The sequence below is a fragment of the Lipotes vexillifer genome, unplaced genomic scaffold (genome assembly GCF_000442215.2).
Source record: "Lipotes vexillifer unplaced genomic scaffold, Lipotes_vexillifer_v1.1 scaffold252, whole genome shotgun sequence".
In the NCBI taxonomy this organism is placed as follows: domain Eukaryota; kingdom Metazoa; phylum Chordata; class Mammalia; order Artiodactyla; family Lipotidae; genus Lipotes; species Lipotes vexillifer.
Genome location: NW_006773367.1, coordinates 1752057 through 1772348, shown reverse-complemented (window position 1 = coordinate 1772348; position 20292 = coordinate 1752057). Strand labels below are relative to the sequence as shown.

Sequence of the window (20292 nt, the reverse complement as noted above, 5' to 3'; positions counted from 1 at the left end):
CGCTCTTCCACTGCAAATACCCTCCCTTCCTTCCCTCTGCCCCATACTGATTCCTGAGACCAAACAACTACCAGCTGGATTTCCAGGGCTTCTACACTCAGCATGTAACTAAGTGGCCAAGACAGAAAGGTCAGGTCATGCTGGACTCCTCTTTTCAGCTTTCACAACCAATCAACCAAGTCTTAACTGTGGCACCTCCGCAATATTCCTGAGATCTGTTCATACTCTCAAAGCCCACTGCCACCATCCCACCCACGGCTCCAGCTCTGGATCTCTTGAGTGAACTACGGTACCGGTCTCTAATTGGTCTCCCGATGTCTAGTTCTCCCCACCCCCATCTATATTCCACGCTGCCTCTCCCGAGTATCTTTCCAACCTGCTGACGGCACTTCCCTACCTAAAACCTTCAGTAGTACCTCTGGCCTGAAGGCTCGAGGCTAGGACTGCTGAACTGTATCTCCATGCACCCAGGACTCTGAAGCTCACCAGAGAACCTCCTACCCTGAGTCATGACATGTGTCATGTACATCTGCGTCTTCAGAAGTTGACCAGGAGCTCCCTGAGGGCTAGGCATAGAATTGATTCCTTTCTGTTACCTAGCGTCCAGCCTAAAGTCTGGTAAGGGAGGTGCTCAGTAGAGAATGCTAAAATTAATCGAAGCAAGAGAACAATGGAAACGCAGTATGACACAGACGTGCTACCCCCAGGACCCTAACTGGCTGGTCTAAAGTGAAAAACTTTGTCCTGTTCAGAACAGCTCACATGCTTAACAGATGTGCCTGAGGATCGGTTTGCAATGGAGCCAAAGGTTGGAAGCTCCAGGGGTAGGTGTGGGGCCTTTGGAGACCTGGATAAAATTGGTACAACATGCTGCATAGGCAAAAGGGTGAACAGTCTGCTTTAATAGCTGGATTAGATTCTGAGATTAGTTTGCAGGAAAGAAGATGTTTCAGTTTCAAAATATATTCTAGTATACTTGCTGAAATACATTCATTGTAGCAATGAAATCTCCTTAACTCTTCAGGAGAATTTTAAAAAGAAGCTTAAGCCTGCTAGCTAAAAAGTGATCCTAACTGGGCGAGGCATCCTCTCAAGGGTGAAGGTTGGTGGTCATGGCCACCATTCAATGGAGATGCTGCTCCTAACTTCCACAATCACAACAAAAGTCTCTTTGTGGGTCCACAAAGAATATTCGCAATGATAAAATCCAGGTCCCCCAGAGCCAGAGGGCTTGGGGCCATCCAAATGAACTCTATAACCTTATTAGGAAGAGGACGAAAAGAAAGAAGACCTCCAAAACTAAAAATGCACTTTGTTGCTTCCACGAAAATTGCTGTATTTGTGTCCTGAGAAGTTCTTCTTAAAGAATGCATAGTCGTCATTCAGAAACAGACTTTGGTAACAGCCTAAGGAGGTAATATACAATTTCTATTCATTTTCTTTTTCCTTTTTCTGTATTAGTTTCTAAGGAAACTGCTCCATTCTATTAGAGGACCTGAAAAGTTATTTCAGGGCAAGTACAAAAGAAAAGAAAAATTCTCACAGGTAAACTGTTGTTCTTGACCTTAGGAATAATGGCCACATCGATGTGATTTTTTTACATGAAGAAAACCCATATGTTTACTTAAAAAAAAGAAGGATGGTAAATCTGAAACATTTCAGACATTTCAAAACAAGCCACCCTAACAGTTAGAACTTTTCTGCCCTCCATTCTTTTCCACAGCAGCTGAGGCCACAGAGTGTCCTTGACTTGCCTCCTCTACCACTTTCAGGACTCCTGACTCTGGGGCTCCCCCGCTGCACATGCTGGCTCCCAGAATCCACACTCCCAATATTTCTAGACCTAGTTGATCATCCCAGGACTCCTGCTGTCTGCGGAGGTCCCTCCTCTACTGAGAGAGGAAGATTAAACTTTCTAGGTTGCAACTTGCCAAACAATGGCAGAGTCATGTTTAACATTAAAAATAAAACTGGGCTCCAATAAAGATGTTAAAATAAATAAATAAATAAATAAATAAATAAAACAATAAAACTGGGCCCTTAATTCCTAAATCGGTCCTCACCTTCTTTCTTCTGGGATGCTCTCCAACAGCATTTGAAGGAAATCCTGGAATAAGAAAAAGACAAATCATTAAAGATGTCCATCAGTAAATAACCCTGCCCAGAGTCACGCCAGGGACTGAGCCTTCCCGGCTGCTGACAGCTCACCTGCTAGGGAAGGTAGGCCGATACTGAATTATTAGGCTATATACTCAATTTATTAATTTACCAGGGCTTCAATCCAATCAGTTACAACCACAAACAAACTGAAAAAAGTAACGTTTGTTATTTCGACCTAACCCAACAGTTTATTTCATTTCATGTTTAACTATTTTCAAAAGGCTGGCCAGAGAGTAAAGCACTATCTCTCTCTACTTAACCATGCTCTACTCTTTGTGAGCTTTCCCTGGATATCCTATTACACACTGAATAATCTCAACTCTGGGAGGCTAGTAACCAACAGCTTTTTTGCATTGCTCTATAGACAATAAAGACGAAAATCAAGACAATTAATATCCCAGTGGAGGAACAAAGATGTCACAATGCCAGAAATAGTTCACGGGCCCTTGCCTCCATCTGCAGCCTCTTCTGGCGCCACTGTGCAAGTCCTCAATTGTTTGACATTTAAGATGTTTCAAGAATAGATTTTTTTTTTTTAATCTAAAGACATGACTTACACACAAACCCATTTTATCCTTTACTATGGAAAATTTCAAACACATTCAAAAGTAGTAAAAAAGCATAATTACCTTCACGTACCCATTATCCCGCAGCCAATCTGCCCCACCCACTTACCTACCTCCTGTATTATTTAGAAGTTAATCGCAAACATTACATAATTTCACCAGTCAATGTTTCAGTAAATATCTCTAAAAGATAAGGCGTCTTTTAAAACATAACCACAATACCAGAAGACCTAAAAAATATTCACACACGAATGTTCAAAATCACGTTTATATTTAATTTGCAACTTGTGTGTTGTGACCAATCTTTTTACCCCATCTAACTCTGGAATCTTGATTTGGTCTCAACTAGGTTTGTCAGATAAAATATAGGATGCTCAGTTAAATTGGGGGCATATTTACACTAAAAAGTTATTTGTTCTTTATCTGTTATGGGGCTTGTACATTTTTATTTGCTAAATGGGTAAGTCTAGTGTCAACCCTCCCTCATCTGAAGGTTTGATAAGATACATTTTGGATAAATACAGAACAGGAAACAAACTAGAACAATGTTTAACTTTCTAGAGGCTTGATATTGAGCAATAAATAAGACCTATACGTGAAGGTTTTCTTTCAATAAATTGAAAATAACCCTTCAAACTGGTCCTTTAAAGAGGGCACATGTGTAAGCCCAGATGACCAAATATGACACTGCTGAATGAGCATCCCTTCAGACGGAAACGCCCACCCCAATCAAGTCTGCAGATCCAGGGTCAGCACGGGGCTCTGATGAGATCCATTTGACTCAGAGCATGAGGTGCCAGCAGCAGTACAGACCGTCGTATTACAAACAGATGGAGTTACACAGGAATAGAAATCTGCAAACAATTTGTATGACAAGGGTGTTCTTTTACTATCATGGCATTAAGCACAGCCATCACTACATTGGTGGAGCCAGCCATCACTTCCTATGTGTTTATGGGTGGCTAGGTCCATCTCTTCCACAGGCAAAAATCTTTCTATTAAGAGCAGTAGTGAAAGATTTATTTCTCGCAACTTCTGTTCTTCTAAGACTCTACTTGCCTATTGCTGCCTCACCCAAAATAAACAATACAAATACAACAAAACTAATATTAAAAACATGTATCAGTCCATGCACCCCAATGTTCACAGCAGCACTATTTACAATAGCCAAGATATGGAAGCGACCTAAGTGACCATCAACAGATGGATAAAGTATTACTCAGCCATAAAAAAGAATAAAATAATGCCATTTGCAGCAACATGGATGGACCTAGAGATTATCATACTAAGTGAAGTAAGTCATACAGAGACAAATATCATATGATATCACTTACATGTGGAATCTAAAAAAATAATACAAATGAAATTATTTACAAAACAGAAACAGACTCACAGACACAGAAAACAAACTTATGGTTACCAAAGGGGAAGTGGGGGAGGGATAAACTAGGAGTGGGATTATCAGATACATACTACTATGTTACACACTACTATATATAAAATAGATAAACAACAAGGTCCTACTATATGGCACAGGGAACTATATTCAATATCTTGTAGTAATTTATGATGTTAAAGAATCTGAAAAAGAATATCTGAGTCACTTTGCAGTACGCACCAGAAACTAATAGAACATTGTAAATAAACCATAGTTCAATTAAAAAAAAAAAAAAGTATCAGTCAAAATGGAAGGGGACAACCCCAAATAGAATAATGCACCTGCAGTGGGTATATTGGAAAAAATATCAAAGGAAACAAAAGCAATATTTAGAATGCAAAAAAGTGTTTTTGACTGAGGTTCTTAGAGTCATTATTTTTATTATTTTAATAATTATTTTGTAAAAAAAAGTTGAATTAGAAATTAATTTTTCATAATCTATTATTAGATTACTCTGCAGATATTTCATTGGCTTAATGACAGAATTCTTGCTTCTTAAAAATCCAAGTACTGTAATTATAATTTCTTATAATTTTACTTCATTATCTCCTTATAGTCCGTATCAACTTATCCCACATTTGTCCAGTAATTTATGCCCAATTATGTGGGGCGGGGGGGAAATTACATTAACTCAATGGCAAGGGGGAGAATTTAATTGCATGAGAAGCAGGAAATCCAGAGTTAACCTTAATTCTGCCCTTTTGCATTTTCCAATTACAATTGGATCTTTCTTTACAAAACTGCAGGGCGCAATGTTTCAGATTTTGTGTGAATACAAGAAAACTACAGGAAGTCCCCAAGAAACCCTGCTTCATTTTTTTAAGAAAGATAACTGTCCCACTTCTTAGCAGGTGGCCATCTGCCTCTTCCTGTCTCAGAGCTGAGACCTGCAGGACACACAGCAGCTAGCTGAAGGCTGCCAACCAATGCTGAGGATGATTGGTCTAAGGGATCACCCTAGGTCACAAAAAACCAATACCTCAAGCATCTCTAAGACACGATGCCTGTATTTCCACAGGCTATGGGAATGTTTGTCTACAGTGCTAGACATTCTTCTCTGTCCTATGCTCCATCCAATCCAAGAAGACACTTGGTCTCATCCAGGCAGTCTTTGTATCATCAGTGGAATCAACTCAACTGGCCCTTTGTATTCCTTTCATAGACATAATCTTAACCACAAAACGCTAGTTTTCCTGGTTCTAGTCATAAATTGGCATATACTCCTGGAGTGGATTCATCATAGAAGCCTTTCCCCATTCTCCACAACAGAATGCTATAAAAAGAAAGATGTCTCTTATGATTATTCCTTCCCTTACCACCTCTTTTCAATTTTCATCTGTCTTCACTCTTCCCTTCAGCATGTTGGCACTTTTATAAAAACAACTTACAAATATCAATTGGACAAGGAGGGTTTTCTTTCAAGGCTGATTCTAGGATCACTGACAGGATCTAAGACACTGACTTGATCTAGGATCACTGACAAAGTCAGCTAGCAACAAATACTAGGGGTCCCAGTTTCTCACCACTAGAGTATGCCTGAAAAAAATTAAAGCCAAGGACAAAAACAACAGCAACAACAATCCTGCTGTTTGGACAGTGGGTCGGGGTGAAATTTTATCTGGATCCCCGACAATTATTACAAGCCCACACTCTGGTCGAAAAACACATTCCTTGGGAATTTTTCTTTCATTTATTATTCTCCTAATAATCTATATACTAATCAGGTCAGTCCCAGACAGCTTATTTTGATGATCACCTAACAACACTAAATTAAGCGTTACAATTGAAAAAAACTACACCGATTTCGGCACATGACGAATTTGGTAATTATTTTTTAGTCCTGGTGAAAGTATTCAACAAAAATCAGGCGCATGTAGATTCTACTGGATAAACTGACACTGGCTTGGTAATTACACAAGATTAGGGATTTCTGTCGGACGTTTTATGAGTAATTACTATGGTCATAGGGAAGGGGGAGGTAGGAGAGGCAAAACAAATAATCAAAATGTTGAAATAAGGACAGTGTTGGCAGCATAAGAACTGAAAAGGAATGAAATGGTCAGGAATAAGTTATTGTTAAGCTCAAGAGAGCAATTTTAGTTGGGAGGTAGAAAGATGATAATTCTGAAATACTGGGCAGATGGGGTATTCGGAAAGGAAAGGATTCAAAAGTAAATTGGAAAAAGAAGAAACTGAGGAACTTCTGCGTAAAGAAACTGAATCATGGTCTTCCTCATCAATAACTAACTAGCAATATAAACAAAAACACAATCCATTAAAAAAAGTTAGCAAAAACTTCACCAGCAGTGTCCAAACATGGAAAGAATACAGCTTGTGGCATAAGCTTCAAAGAGACAACTAAAGAAGAAACATAAGATTCCAACACAGCCTCCAACCCTCCCTCTGTACCACCCCCTCCCTCGTGCTTAGCAGGAGTGGTACTGGTGAATTGCCCAAACCCCACAAATTCTCACAAACACCCACACATTTGGAAAGAAACAGGAATATCTTTATTTTTCCTCTCTTTCTGACTGTGAAGGGGCTGAAAAATGTTTGCTCAAGTGAGATGAGCAAAACCTGGGAAATAAACAGCTGAGGATGACACTCTCATGAACTGTATAGGTTCTAGGGCCCCAAGCTGAATATTAATTGGGAGAGTACCTGCAATGGAAAAAAGTGGCACCCAAATTAGGTGAAGAGAATCTTGGCTGGGCACCTTTAACAAAATGTCAAGAGTTAGTGGAGCCAAATTCTTACAACAAAGGCTGTATACAGCTCCAGAGGAGCTCTTCACCTCCACCTTCTCCATGCATAATATCCAAACTTCAAACCGTAGCTCAGAGGGGAAGAAAAACACTCCTAAGACAAGTTGCAAAAGAAATCAAGGATAACGTTCCAATACATACGAGAATAAACAGAAGGTGAGGACAGTGCAACTCATGCTGAGAATGAGCCAGAAAAAAAGTATGGCAACTATGCGAACTAATACAACAAAAACCCACCAAAAGAGAAAGACAGAAACAAGAAGCATAGAGTAAAAGACAAAGAATCCAGTCTTGAAGAAAACATAATCCAAGGCACAGAAGAAAATTCTCCACGAATGTTTTACACTAAAATATAAATTAAAAGAAAATAATAAGAACATAAATTCAGTAAAATGAAAGGTCAGACAAGATGACAAAACAACTAAATGAGAGGAAGAGATTTCAAAGCAAAGGGAATAAATTAGGGACCAAAATAATACCACTATACAAGCATTAATAAAACAGAAACATCAAGGAAAAGAATAGCTATTAAAGAAAAAAAACAATAATTTTATAATAATAACATTAATAATAAAAAATAATATTGCTTGAGATAAACATATACTATAAAGGACAAAAGCGACTAGAAAATAACAAGTACGGAGGGCAAAGATGACATAACATACAGATAACCAGTAACCTTGAAATTCAGAATCCTGCCAGGGGAAAAAAAAATGAATGTGTTCAAACATACAATTAAGACAACTTTACTGAAAGAAGGAAGAATAGATTCTGAGTCTAAAAATGCACAGTGTTTTCCAGGAAAAAAAACTGATGCAGACTCATGGACACCAAGCCACTTTTGATTAAATTACTAAACATCAATGGTAAAGAATTCTTCTGTCATCTGAGTGGTATAAAGAGAAAAAAACAGACTGACTTCGAAAGTTTCAGCAGCAGTATTTAATGCCAGAAGGCAGTTGAGCAATAGCCACAAAGTTCCGAGGAAATGAAAGCATGACCCAAGAATATTATACCCAGACAGTTTGTAATTCAAATATAAAGGCAACAGGCAAACATTATCAAGCAACTTGAACATCAATTTGCTAACAAAATTTAGCCAAAGAAGAGTTGAATCAAAATAAAGCATTCATGAATACAGAAGCGTGGTAAAATGACTGTTAGTCAATACCGAAATCCTTTACATACAGAGCTAGGACTATGCAATGTGAAAATTATATTGTAGTAACAGCACACACTATAAATGATATAAACCTCTTAGTTATGTAAAAATATTAATTAAGAACAATCTAGAATTGGGGGAAAAGTAGTTGAAGTACATAACTACTGGTTTCCTCATCTTTTACATAAGAGAAAAAACTGATGCTTTCTAAAAATAAGATATATATCTAAAGGGAAAAAAAAATAACAATTTCAATCTCTTAAAGACTTTCTGTAACTGAAGAATCTTTTGGGAAATGATCTCTCTTACATTTATCTGAAGTTCAAGAAAGTCTTTTATATTCACCTTAGTTTCTTTTTCATGTGTTAAATCCAAGTAAAATAAAATTTAAAACATTTCACTGAAAAGCACATATAATATAATCATATTTTTAGAAAATTATTTCTAAATATGTCTTTGTATCTATGCATGTGTGTACAATCATACACAAACACACATACATATGCACTATATACCCATATACACATAGATACGTGTATACATATCATATATAATACAGAGAGAGAAAGAAACGGAGTGCAATTTCTAGAATGATGTTCACCTAATATTAATTATAGGTAATTATGGATGGTGAGATTTTGAATGCTATTTTATATTCTTCTTTGTACTTTTCTGTACTGCTTATTACATTTTTTTATAATGAGTACATGTCAGTCGAAAAAGCAATAATTTCCAAACTTACTATGGGACTGGCAGAAGGACGACTGGATATTCACATGCAAAAGAATGAAGCTGAACCATCTACCTCACACTATATACAAAAAGTAACTCAAAATGGGTAAGAGACCTAAATATAAGAGCGAAAATACAAAGCCCTTAGAACAAAACATACGAGTAACTTTTAATTAGGGAAGAAGATATTTGCAAATCATATATCTGACAAGGGACTTGAATCTAGAATATATAAAGTACTCTTATAACTCAATAAAAGACAACCCAAATAAAAAATCAGCAAAGGATCTCAATAGACGTTTCTCCAAAAAATATACACAAATGTCCAATAAGTCCATGAAAAAATCCTCAGCATAGTTACCAGAAAAATGCAAATTAAAAACACAATGAGAGCTTCCCTGGTGGCGCAGTGGTTGAGACTACGCCTGCCGATGCAGGGGACACGGGTTCATGACCCGGTCCGGGAAGATCCCACATGCCGCGGAGCGGCTGGGCCCGTGAGCCATGGCCGCTGAGCCTGCGCGTCCGGAGCCCGTGCTCCGCAATGGGAGAGGCCACAACAGTGAGAGGCCCGCGTACGGAAAAAAAAAACAAAAAACAAACCCACAATGAGAAACCACTCACACTCACTATGATGGCTATTATCAAAAAAAAACAAAACAAGAAGTGTTGGTGAGGATGTGGAGAAACTGGAACACTTGTGCAATGCTGGTGAGAATGTAAAATGGTGCAGCCCTCGTGGAAAACAATATGGCAGTTGCTCAAAAAATTGAATACCACATAATCTAGCAATTCCACTTCTAGGTATATATTCAAAAGAATTGAAAGCAGGGACTCAAACAGATGTTTCTACACTAATGTTCACAGCAACATTATTCACAAGGGCCAAGAGGTGTAAATAACCCAAGCGTTCATTAATGGATGAATCGATAAACCAAATGTGGAATATGCATACAACGAAATACTGATAGCAAGGAAGGAAGGCAATTCCCTGGTGGTCCAGTGGTTAGGACTCTGCACTTTCAGTGCTGAGGGTTCAATCCCTGGTCGGGGAACTAAGATCCCACAAGCTGTGTGGCGGGTCCAAAATAAATAAATAAATAAATAAAAATAAAAAGGAAGGAAATTCTGATACATGCTATAACATGGATGAACCTTGAAGACTTTGCTAAGTGAAACAAGCCAGATGCAAAAGGACAAATATTGTATTATTCCATTTGTGTGAGGTACCTAGAGTACCTAGAGACTCAGAGACAGAAAATAGAATGATGGTTGCCAGGGGCTGAGGGGAGGAAAGAATGTGGAGTTATTGTTTAATGGATACAAGTTTCATTTGGGGAAGAGTGAAATGTTCTGGAGATGCATGGTGGTGACAGTTGCACAACAACGTCACTGTATTGATACTTAATGCACTAACTATACACTTAAAAATGGTTAAAATGGTAAATTTTCTTATGTATATTTCATCACAATTTAAAAGGTTAAAAAGTAAAATTAAAAAAGAGAAATGAGGCACTGATACATGCTACAACATGAACCTTGAAGACATTATGCTAAGTGAAAGAAGCCAGTCACAAAAGGCTGCATATCATATGACTCCATTTATACGGAATGTCCGGAATAGGCAAATCTATAGAAAGTAGGTTTAGTGGTTGCCTACAGCTGGTGGGAGGTGGAAATGGAGCAGTGACTGCTAATGGGTGTGGGGTTTCTTTTGGGGGTGATGAAAATGTTCTGGAATTAGAGAGCAGTCATGGTTGCACAACTTTGTGAATACACTAAAAACCACTGACTTGTACACTTTAAAAGGGTGAAATTTATGGTGTGTGAATTATATGTCAATAAAGCTGTTATGAAAAAACAATAAAGCTATAATTCAGAAGAGTTTAACAAAAGTAAAATTGAACAATTTGGTGGAGGGAGCACTAAGTGTTCCATGGGAAGCGGATATCAGAGCCTCAGAAGTCACAGTAAACCCAACACTCCTTCAGTGCGGCAGTATCTTGGTGAGAAGTGGTTTGGGCTATTCAGTCAACTGATCATATAAGACTCCTGAGCCAGTTTTCAAGCTGCCTTTCCAAATACATGTTTAGGAATACCGCCCCTCCCCTCAACCAAAGAATAAGAGGGTAGAGACACGGAACGGGTATCTAGTTTTGTTACACTCATGCTATTCCTTGCACATATGTTCAGATTATACACGTACATCCTTTACATCTAACACTGTGCACAGTTTGACTTCAAAACTGTATAGGAGCACAACTGTCAAAAATCAGAAATACACATCAGTCCAATCTGCACTGGGACTGCATCCTTTATTCTCTATCAGCTACGAGCACTGTTTTCAGAGCCTCTCCCTCTTTGCTAACTTTCTTGCTACGTGCAGCTCGGCCTCACGCCCGTATAAACTGACAGAGTCTCTCTCCGACAGTTTTGTGGCCAGACTGTCTGAATATTTCAGTGTATCTTGCCTTTAATCTATTTGTTTATCAAATATATATGGTGTATGTACTGTGTGCGAATCATATACTAAGTACTGGTGAAATAAAGTACTAGTACTTCGTACTGGTGTGGCCTTGTTGAGCTTATACACAGGATGGAGGAGAGAGAAAAGAAACAAATGGACCCGTAAAGGAAAATATAATTGTGAAGAACGGTGATGGCAAGGAAGGCAATGAAAAAGGCAAAGGTTAGAGAAGAACTGGGTGAATGTATATCTGCTCAGCTGGAGTGACTCTGAGATTGTGGCACTGACACTGAGACAAACGACAAGCAGCCAACCTTGCAAAGCTCATTCCAGGTGGAGGGGAGAGCAGGATTGTTTCGTTTTTGTTTTCCAGGTCACTTAAGGTGCAACTACCCACATCACTATGCACAGGACAGCTTTGGGTTACAGTCTGTCCTAAACTACGGGGAGATCACCCTCCCGGAAACAACACTTCCCTGTGTCCACTTCATTAACTTCCTATCTTTCCTATTGTATTAAAACAAAAATCTTTTCCCTACTTTTTTTTTTTTTTGCGGTACGCGGGCCTCTCACTGTCGTGGCCTCTCCCGTTGCGCAGCACAGGCTCCGGACGCGCAGGCTCAGCGGCCATGGCTCACGGGCCCAGCCGCTCCGTGGCACGTGGGATCTTCCCGGACCAGGGCACGAACCCGTGTCCCCTGAATCGACAGGCAGACTCTCAACCACTGCGCCACCAGGGAAGCCCTCCCTACTTTTTAATATTCACATCATCTAGTCGCCACAAGCTACACCCCTCCAACTGTATATCATGGACTCACAAGGACTTATAAATTACCTGGGAAAGAATCAGCTGCCCATGAAATTTGTGCACAAACTTTCTTAAAAATGAAAAATAGGTGTCATCTCCAAGTCTTCTGGCAAGGAACCGGAGAAGGAAATAGCCCTAAAAGAAAGAAAGAAGAAAAAAAAGATACTTATCACGTGTTCATCAGAAAAATGCTTACAAAGTCAACTCTAACCTACCCACCAGCACCTTATGCTCATCTAGAAAGTTTGGCTTGACCTGTCCCAGGCAGCCCTTTATATTCCTACCAGTAAGGTCGAGTCTGGTACTTGAGGATCAACTACTCTGCTTTCAACTGATCTACTAATGGTATCACCATCTTGTTTATCCTTGGCTTACATGAAGGCTGGATGTCCATCATGGACCAAAAGGGAAGAGAGGCCCAGCTCCTCTCTCCCTCAGCTATCAGGAAAGGCCTTTACTACTTAGAATACTTTTTTAAATCACTCCTATCTTCTAGGTGGAACCTGACAGCGATTTTACAATTCTGCTCTTCAAAGCTGACATGAAGCAGGGAGAAGGGAGGTGCAGGGAAGGGAACAGTTCGGCTTCCTTTGATTCATGCCTCATTATTTGGGTATGAAATGCTTTAACTATTGGACAATCAGAATCTGCTCAGTCAAATGTCATTACAACGTTGATGATTTTTTTTTGTTTTGCCCCAAGCACGTTACTAACCTTCACTGTTTATATGTAAGATCTAAAAAGTGCTGCACCATAATAACTGGCTTCTGCCACTCAGATATGCTTACCTTTAAATAATGAACCTGCATGAAGACCTTCTCCGGATTGAGCCCGTGTTTGATGACAGAAGATCCTGAGTCACTCACATGGCCAGTTTTCTCTTTATTGGGTCTAAAATGATGTAGTAAAATTTTCTTTAAGCATAGCATATTCTTAACTAATTAGACCATAATATCGCCTTATTTCTTATTTTCAGAGTTGCCCAGCAGCGTCTTAATTCTATTCAATAGTACCAGGTATAATTTAAAACAGTTTACGTTATAACTGCATATACTGAACAGGGAGGGATTTATATCTGGGTTGGCAACCCGAGGTTGGCTACTGGCAATATTCTACATCATCTTATCCAAGATTAAATCTTGCCAGACCCTCAAGGAATCTCAGCTCCAACATGAATTATTTAAGAAACTATACACTTTTCTTTTGGTGGGAATGTTGGACTGGGAAATGCAGTGGAAAATGTAGCTTTACTTGGAAGAGTAAAGAACTTATATCTTCTCCAAAAAATTCTGAAAGCCCCAATGTTATCTACTTCTCTTGATTTGCATTTAGTAATTAAGGCTCCTTTAAGAAATATTCATACTCTAAAGCCATTTTAGAGCCACAGAAACAAAACAAGAAAAGTCACAGAGGCCCATGTTTTTAGAACAGGTAGAGACATTGGTAATCACGTACTTCAACCTCCTCACTTCACAAATGAGGGAAACAGGCACACAGAAATTAAGTCTGTATCCAAGGTCTCACAGCTTGTTTTGATTCATGGCGACATTAAGGGTTGAAACCAATGATGTCTCCTTATTATCTATCAGTGGTTTCCATTATGCTCTATGGTTTTAAACATTTTTTAAAATTCCCTTAATAAAATATAATTGTGTTACAGTGACAATTCAACAACTAACTAAATTCAAAGTAAGTGACAAGGTATTTACAGCTTTTAGCTGTTCGAAAACCAGTCACTTATTGGACAAACAGTGAAGACCATGTGCTGGGGTGAGGGGAAGGCAAGGGCTGACAGAAGGGCTGGCACATCAGAAAGGCAAGGGGTTATTTTTATTTTTATTTATATATATTTAAAGATTTTTTTGATGTGGACCATTTTTAAAGTCTTTATTGAATTCGTTACAATATTGCTTCTGTTTTATGTTTTGGTTTTTTGGCCGCTTGGCATGTGGGGATCTTAGCTCCCCAACCAGGGGTCGAACCCGTACCCCCCACACTGGAAGATGAAGTCTTAACCACTGGACCACCAGGGAAGTCCCCATTTTTATTTATATATTTATTTTTTGTTGCTGCTGTTTTTAAACTTATTTGAGGTATAGTTGATTTACAATGTTGTGTTAATTTCTGCTGTACAGAAAGTGATTCAGTTATACACATATATACATTCTTTTTCACATTCTTTTCCACTATGGTTTATTACAGTATGTTGAATATAGTCCCCAATGCTATACAGTAGGACCTTGTTGTTTATCCATTCTATATATAATAGCTTGCATCTGCTAACCCCAAACTCCCAATCCATTTGTCCCCCACCACCCTCCCCCTTGGCAACCACAAGTCTGATCTACGTTGGTGAGTCTGTTTCTGTTTCATAGACAAGTTCACTTGTGTCATATTTTAGATTCTGCATATAAGTGATATCATATGGTATTTGTCTTTCTTTCTGACTTACTTCACTTAGCATGGTAATCTCTAGATCCATCCATGCTGCTGGAAATGGCATTATTTCATTCTTTTTTATGGCTGAGTAGTATTTCATTGTATATATAGCGAGGGGTTATTTTTAAAAGGTAGTGTTACAAAGTACACAGCATTTGGAATCAGAGAGACCTAGTGTTGACTCTCAATCCTACTCTTTACTACCTGTTACTTAGTAGCAGTTTACTTAAATTCTCTAATCCTCAATTTACTCACTTGCAAAAATGGGGATAACCTTACCTCTCTCCCCAGGTCACCTGGGGAATAACTGAAATAATATATGCAAAGCCCTTAGCGAGGGCTGGGGATACAGAAATTCCTCAATAAACTTAATAAAATTTTCTAAAGTTAGCAGTAAATATTGCTAAATTCAAGGTTGGTCATCTGATGTTAGAGGCAATAGATTTCAATGGTTCATCCCCTTAATCCTATATGCCCGCAGACACAAACATGGGAGGGCGCTGGACCTGAACAGCAGTGCCTGAGGATGACCCAGCTTGCCAAATCAGTCCCTTTGCAGTGTGCTCTAGCTGCCAAGCAAAGAACCCCTGATTAAGTCTCTGCTGAATGTTCTAGCACGTTATCTCAGCAGACACAGGCTCAGAACCAGCAGATACCTAAAGGAGAGACGATGACGACCAGCCACTAGAGCTAACTGCATAGTTTGAATTTTTCTAGTTGATCCCTGACTTACAGACGTGACCATACTTGCAGGAATAACTAGTTAGTCCCTTTCATCTTGATTTAAGGCTCCATTGAAAAGCATTAGCTTTATTCCCGCTCTCAAGTTTGTCCCGGAGTTGAGTGTTTTTATAAAGAAAGCCATGCTGGTTTTGATAGGAAAGCCTGCCAGACACCTTGGGGGGAGGAAGACTTCTCAGTGTCAACCTGAATTCAAACCAGTTTTCCCAGCCCCAAGACAGACAGAGCTGCTGTGAGTTTCTTTTGCCCTTGAGCTCTGAATGGAGACTGTTAGAAGGGGAGGAACACAGAAGACCAACCTAAATCTCTGCTCCAAAGGCTGGCTTCCAGGCTCGAGTTCCAGATGACGACTTTAGTTGGTGCTTTTTTCCTCTGACTAAAAATGTCCTTCCAGAAAGTGTCTCTCTCTTACTCTCCTCTTCCACCCTCTCCAAGTGTTCAAGAAAATTCTTTTACGCTGACAGCATCCAAGGCAAATGTACAAGTCCCCAAGAGATTCCTTTTAAAGTAGACATGGTACGGGAGAGGGCAGTGCCCAGGCGAGCTTCGTGAGAAATCAAAGGGGGCGGTTTTTATGAGGAAAAGATACTCCACAAGTGGAAAAAGGGTGACTTCCATTTCGGTGCTATTCTGGTTCTCATGATACCACTTACTCCATGTCTGTGCAGGGAGACAAAGCGCAGAGAGAAAGCAGGAAACAAATGAACTACCACTACCTACGATAACAGATGACTCTCACAGGTGAATGAAAGAAGTCACACCCAAAAAGACTACATACAAATGTATGACTCCAGTTAAATGAAGCCAAAGAACACGCAAAACAGATCTAGGAGGGTACAGATCAGAATAATGGTTACCTTTGGGAGAGAGTATTAACAGAGTGGGGAAAAAAGAGGAAAGTTTCTGGGATGGTGGGATTAACTCTATGTTAATCTGAGTGGTGCTTTCGTGAGGATAAATAGTAGAAATCTATTGAGCCATCTAGAAATACCTGTGCACTATACTGTACATATATTTCCATTAAAAAGTTAAGAAAAAATAGATGCACATGAAACAGTACACATTTTGTGAGAATAAAATGGAATCAGTCTAGAAAAGGGGCTTTGCTGTTCATGTGCCATGAACGCATGACTAGGGTTAACTAAGCTCTCTACACCTGAGGACCAATTAAATAAAAAACTTTTTAAGGACATTGTAAGAGGCAGGAAGAACTGTGGCAAATACAACTGGCTCAGTCTACTCCCATTCTCATCCACCTTCTTTCTTGCCACTTGTACAATTAAGTCTAAAAAGGTAAACACTCACTTTCCAGGTGTCCTTGAAGCTACAGGGAGTCAGAAGACATAGTCCAGGCCAATGAGAGAAAAACAGATGTCTGCTGTAGTTGGGAGTGGGGTTCTGGGAAAGCTTTTGCTTTCTTTACAAAAGGGGAAATATGACTAGTACTGTTCCTCTTTCCCCCAAACATGGTGGATGGAGCTGCAGCAGCCACTTTGCAATCATGAGGCAGCAAATCGACATGCTATGGAGACCCGGATGGAATGAAAGAAGGTAAACAGTCTTTGATAGTACCATTCAGCTGCTGGCCAGCCCAAGACTGCCTGCCTTCACACTCACTGTATGAGAAAAGTAACCCCTATTTGTTTGAGTCAACGTTGCTTTACTATTCTATTAGTTGAAGCCAGATTCATTCCTAATGGATGGAGAATTGAACCAATACTAATAGCTACCATTCCTGTTATCTCCCTGTGCCAGGTACTCTGCCAAGCTTTTTATGTATCATGTCATTCTACCTTCACAAGAACCTGTGGGGCAGGTACTGTGATGATGCCCATTTAAAAGTGGAGGAAAGTGAGGCCTGGAGACGACCACAAAGCTAGTTAGTGGCAGAATTGAGGCTAGAACCCGGGTCCATGGAACACCAAAGTCCTTGCTGCATTCTGGGGCTTCCCCAAGATCCAGGCCCCCCCCATCTCGGTTTTGCCAAAAACTAAGTGGAGAACCTCAGACAACATGTTTACTCTCCCTTACGCTCAATTTCCTCACCTGTAAAGAGTGTGATGAGGCTCAGATAACATAAAAGCACTTTGTAACGTAAAAGTGTTAAGTATCTCTTCAACATTTTACACCAGTGTTTATTTCCTTGGCTGGAATACATGGAATGTGAGAGATCAAGTTACCAAGGTCGTTTGGGCTTAAATGCCCTTGGTTTCTGTTGTACCTGGCACCAAATGTAACAACCGAGATTAGCATGACCTTTCCCTGCCCACCTCCTTCCTTTTCCACTGCACTCACAGAAGCAATATGGACATTTAAAAAGCTGTCAGATGGCAGTGATATTTGATCCACATGATTTGATTTGGAATCAAACCTCCTGAAGAAAGAACCGATTCTTCAGGACTATCGCCAAGGGTGGGATCTGAGAAAATGCCTCTGAAAGGTGCTCAGGCATGTCAGCCTAGTTCTGAACACCTACTGCTCTGCCACAGCCCAGACGGGCCGTCTGCCAACTTTCTCTGTCTTGTACTCCTTGGCAGTAAAAGTGAGAGCCACGAGATAGCTTCATCTATAAACTTGCCACTGTAGTGCTTGAGCCAGGGACGAAGCACCCCAGAAGTGACACAGAAAGGGATTAATCAGCATTCTCACATCCCTGCTCTAGCAGTGGCAGCTGCCCCGCAAGGTTTGAGGGTCCGGGAGCAGGGCCTCACTCACCCCGAAGTAACAGAGGAAGTTAAATACTACCTTTGTGGAGACCCCTAGAGACCTCTGAGCTCCAAATGCACAAGTGAGATCTCCTGGGGAAGCAGCATAACACACTGGGTTAAGAATCTTGACTCTGCCACTTAAGTGCCACGTAATCTTGAGCGAGTCAGGCAACCCATAAAGGCCAGTTTTCATCTGTAAAAAGGGGACAGTGATAGTGACCGTGGCACTTCATTAGGCTGTTGCAGTGTCTAAAAGTGCTTAGCCAGAGTACCTGTTGGCATTTTGTAAGCACAATATAAATGATGCTAATCTCACCATAATGAATACTGATTGGGGTCAGGGAGTGCCAGCTAAGCCTTCCTCTGACAGGCAAAGACGTTAGAAAAACATCACCCTATAGTCACACGTGTACGATGTTATCGTTGGGGGAAGCAAGGGGAAGGGTACGCAGGAACTCTATTATTTTAGCAACTACTTGCGAGTCTAAAATTATTCCAAAATAAAAAGTATTTTTAAAAAAGACTAGGCACATAAATGTGGCCGTACACCTTCCCTTTGTGAGACCCCCGATTCTGAGCATAAACCTTTCAGGGGCTGGTCTGTAAGCCTGTTCCTTGTTGCATCATCATCAGAAAACAAATAAAAAGAAACAACAAATTTCAGGTGTTGCTTAAAATTCTAGAAAGCTAGGTATGGGCGTATTCCTGACACCCCCCGCCCCCCAGTCTATACCACTCTGTGAAAAGATTACTAAAATTTTGGGTGAAAAATGGAGGCAGAATGATTGAAAGTACAGGAATTTTATGTCCTCCATTTGTTTTCGCAACAATTTTTCCATCTATAAAATGTGTATAATGAACACTCGCCACTGCCTTGCCTTTGGACAGTGCTGCCAAAGAGAACTGGACAAAAGGCTGTGCACACCTTTAACTGATGAAGCTGTATCGTGTCAAAGCTACTGGTGTTTCGCAAGTTTGATTATCTGTGTGCTTTTCACAATGGATTTAACAGCTACCCAACATGAAGGTTTTTCCCATCGGGGACCGTTATCCTATAGCAAACACAGCAAGATGTCACTCGGGTGCTGAAAAAGGCAATTGATAAAATGATTTAAGACAGAAAGAGACATCTCTCCAAGGAGCCACAGGAAAGTGAAGAAGGTATATTCTGTCCCCTGATGGTGAAAGGAGAAGTGACATGAAAAGACTGTAGCTAGAACTGCAGAAAACACAGAAAACTCCTCAAATTTTGCTAAGCAGGGCAGGGAAATGGACGGTGAAACTTAGAAAAGCAGGAAGTAATGAGCATTAATAAAAAAAAAACCAAAATAGCCCTCAGGTTTTGAATGGCCATAAATCAGAAATTCCTGTCTAAGAAATGAAATCTCCCAAAAAGAAAGAAACATGGAACAGACTAATACAATAGTCTGAGCAGTATATCATCATATTCAACACACCAAGAGGTCATTCGCACATGTTTTTAAAGGAGACAAAGAAGAAAACAGAGAGCAAGGAGTGCCCCGGAGGTTTCTGATAAGGTGGGTTGTCAGAGGACACGCACAAAAGAGGAAAGGGGGGATGCCGGAGAGAGCTCACTACAAGAGCTGGGAAGCAGTCAAATCATTGCCAGCAAGGCAGAAACTCAGAATGAGCGGTGCTAAGGGAGAGTGCCCAGGACAACAAAAAGGGCTTTTGAAGTGACGTTTGGAGCCTAAAGAAGACCAGGTGTTAAGAGGTAACAGAACGAAGAGAACTACTTGACTCCCACTTTGCTTCAACTTTCCTGCCGAGGGGAATAATTTTCAAACTATACATGGTAGAAAAAGCACTGTTATGTGGGAACTGATGTTTCATACTTGGGAACTGATCCTTGGTACCGGTGCGGAGGGCTCCTTCATCCTCTAGAGGAGTTCTGACTCCAGGCCCAGGTGAGGGACATGCCACAGCTTGGAAAACTTCCATCTGCCATCACAGGCTTCTGGAGGCATCAAATCATGGAGACGGTGGGAAGGGGGCTGATGGAGATAGACAAATGTCATTCTGATTGCAAAGGAAGAGGGAATAAGAGGAGGGGAGGCAAAATTTGTGACTAGGTATTGAACAGATAGTTTGTGAGCACTTAGGAAATGATGGACTGCAAGGAGGTCACATGGGATCTTGAGGGTCACTTCCAGAAATTCACTGTGGGTACCAGGCATCCTGACTTCTGGCAGCTGGCAGAATGGATGTGGTGGTTAGCATATGGTGGCTGTTTCATGGCTTTATAGAAGGTTCAAAAACAGAACCCCAAGGCTGTTGATTAATTA

General features: G+C 40.2%; 1 protein-coding gene across 2 annotated transcripts in view; it reads right to left on the bottom strand.

Annotated features, from left to right (window-relative positions):
- Positions 1-20292, bottom strand: part of AOPEP (aminopeptidase O (putative)) — a 318679-nt gene that overhangs the window by 110104 nt on the left and 188283 nt on the right. For both annotated transcript variants that reach the window (XM_007448285.1, XM_007448286.1), the window contains 3 exons: positions 12887-12989; positions 12126-12233; positions 2064-2107 (listed from right to left, as the gene is read on the bottom strand). In XM_007448285.1, the coding sequence (XP_007448347.1) occupies positions 2064-2107; positions 12126-12233; positions 12887-12989 (255 nt within the window). The remainder of the gene's footprint in view (positions 1-2063; positions 2108-12125; positions 12234-12886; positions 12990-20292) is intronic.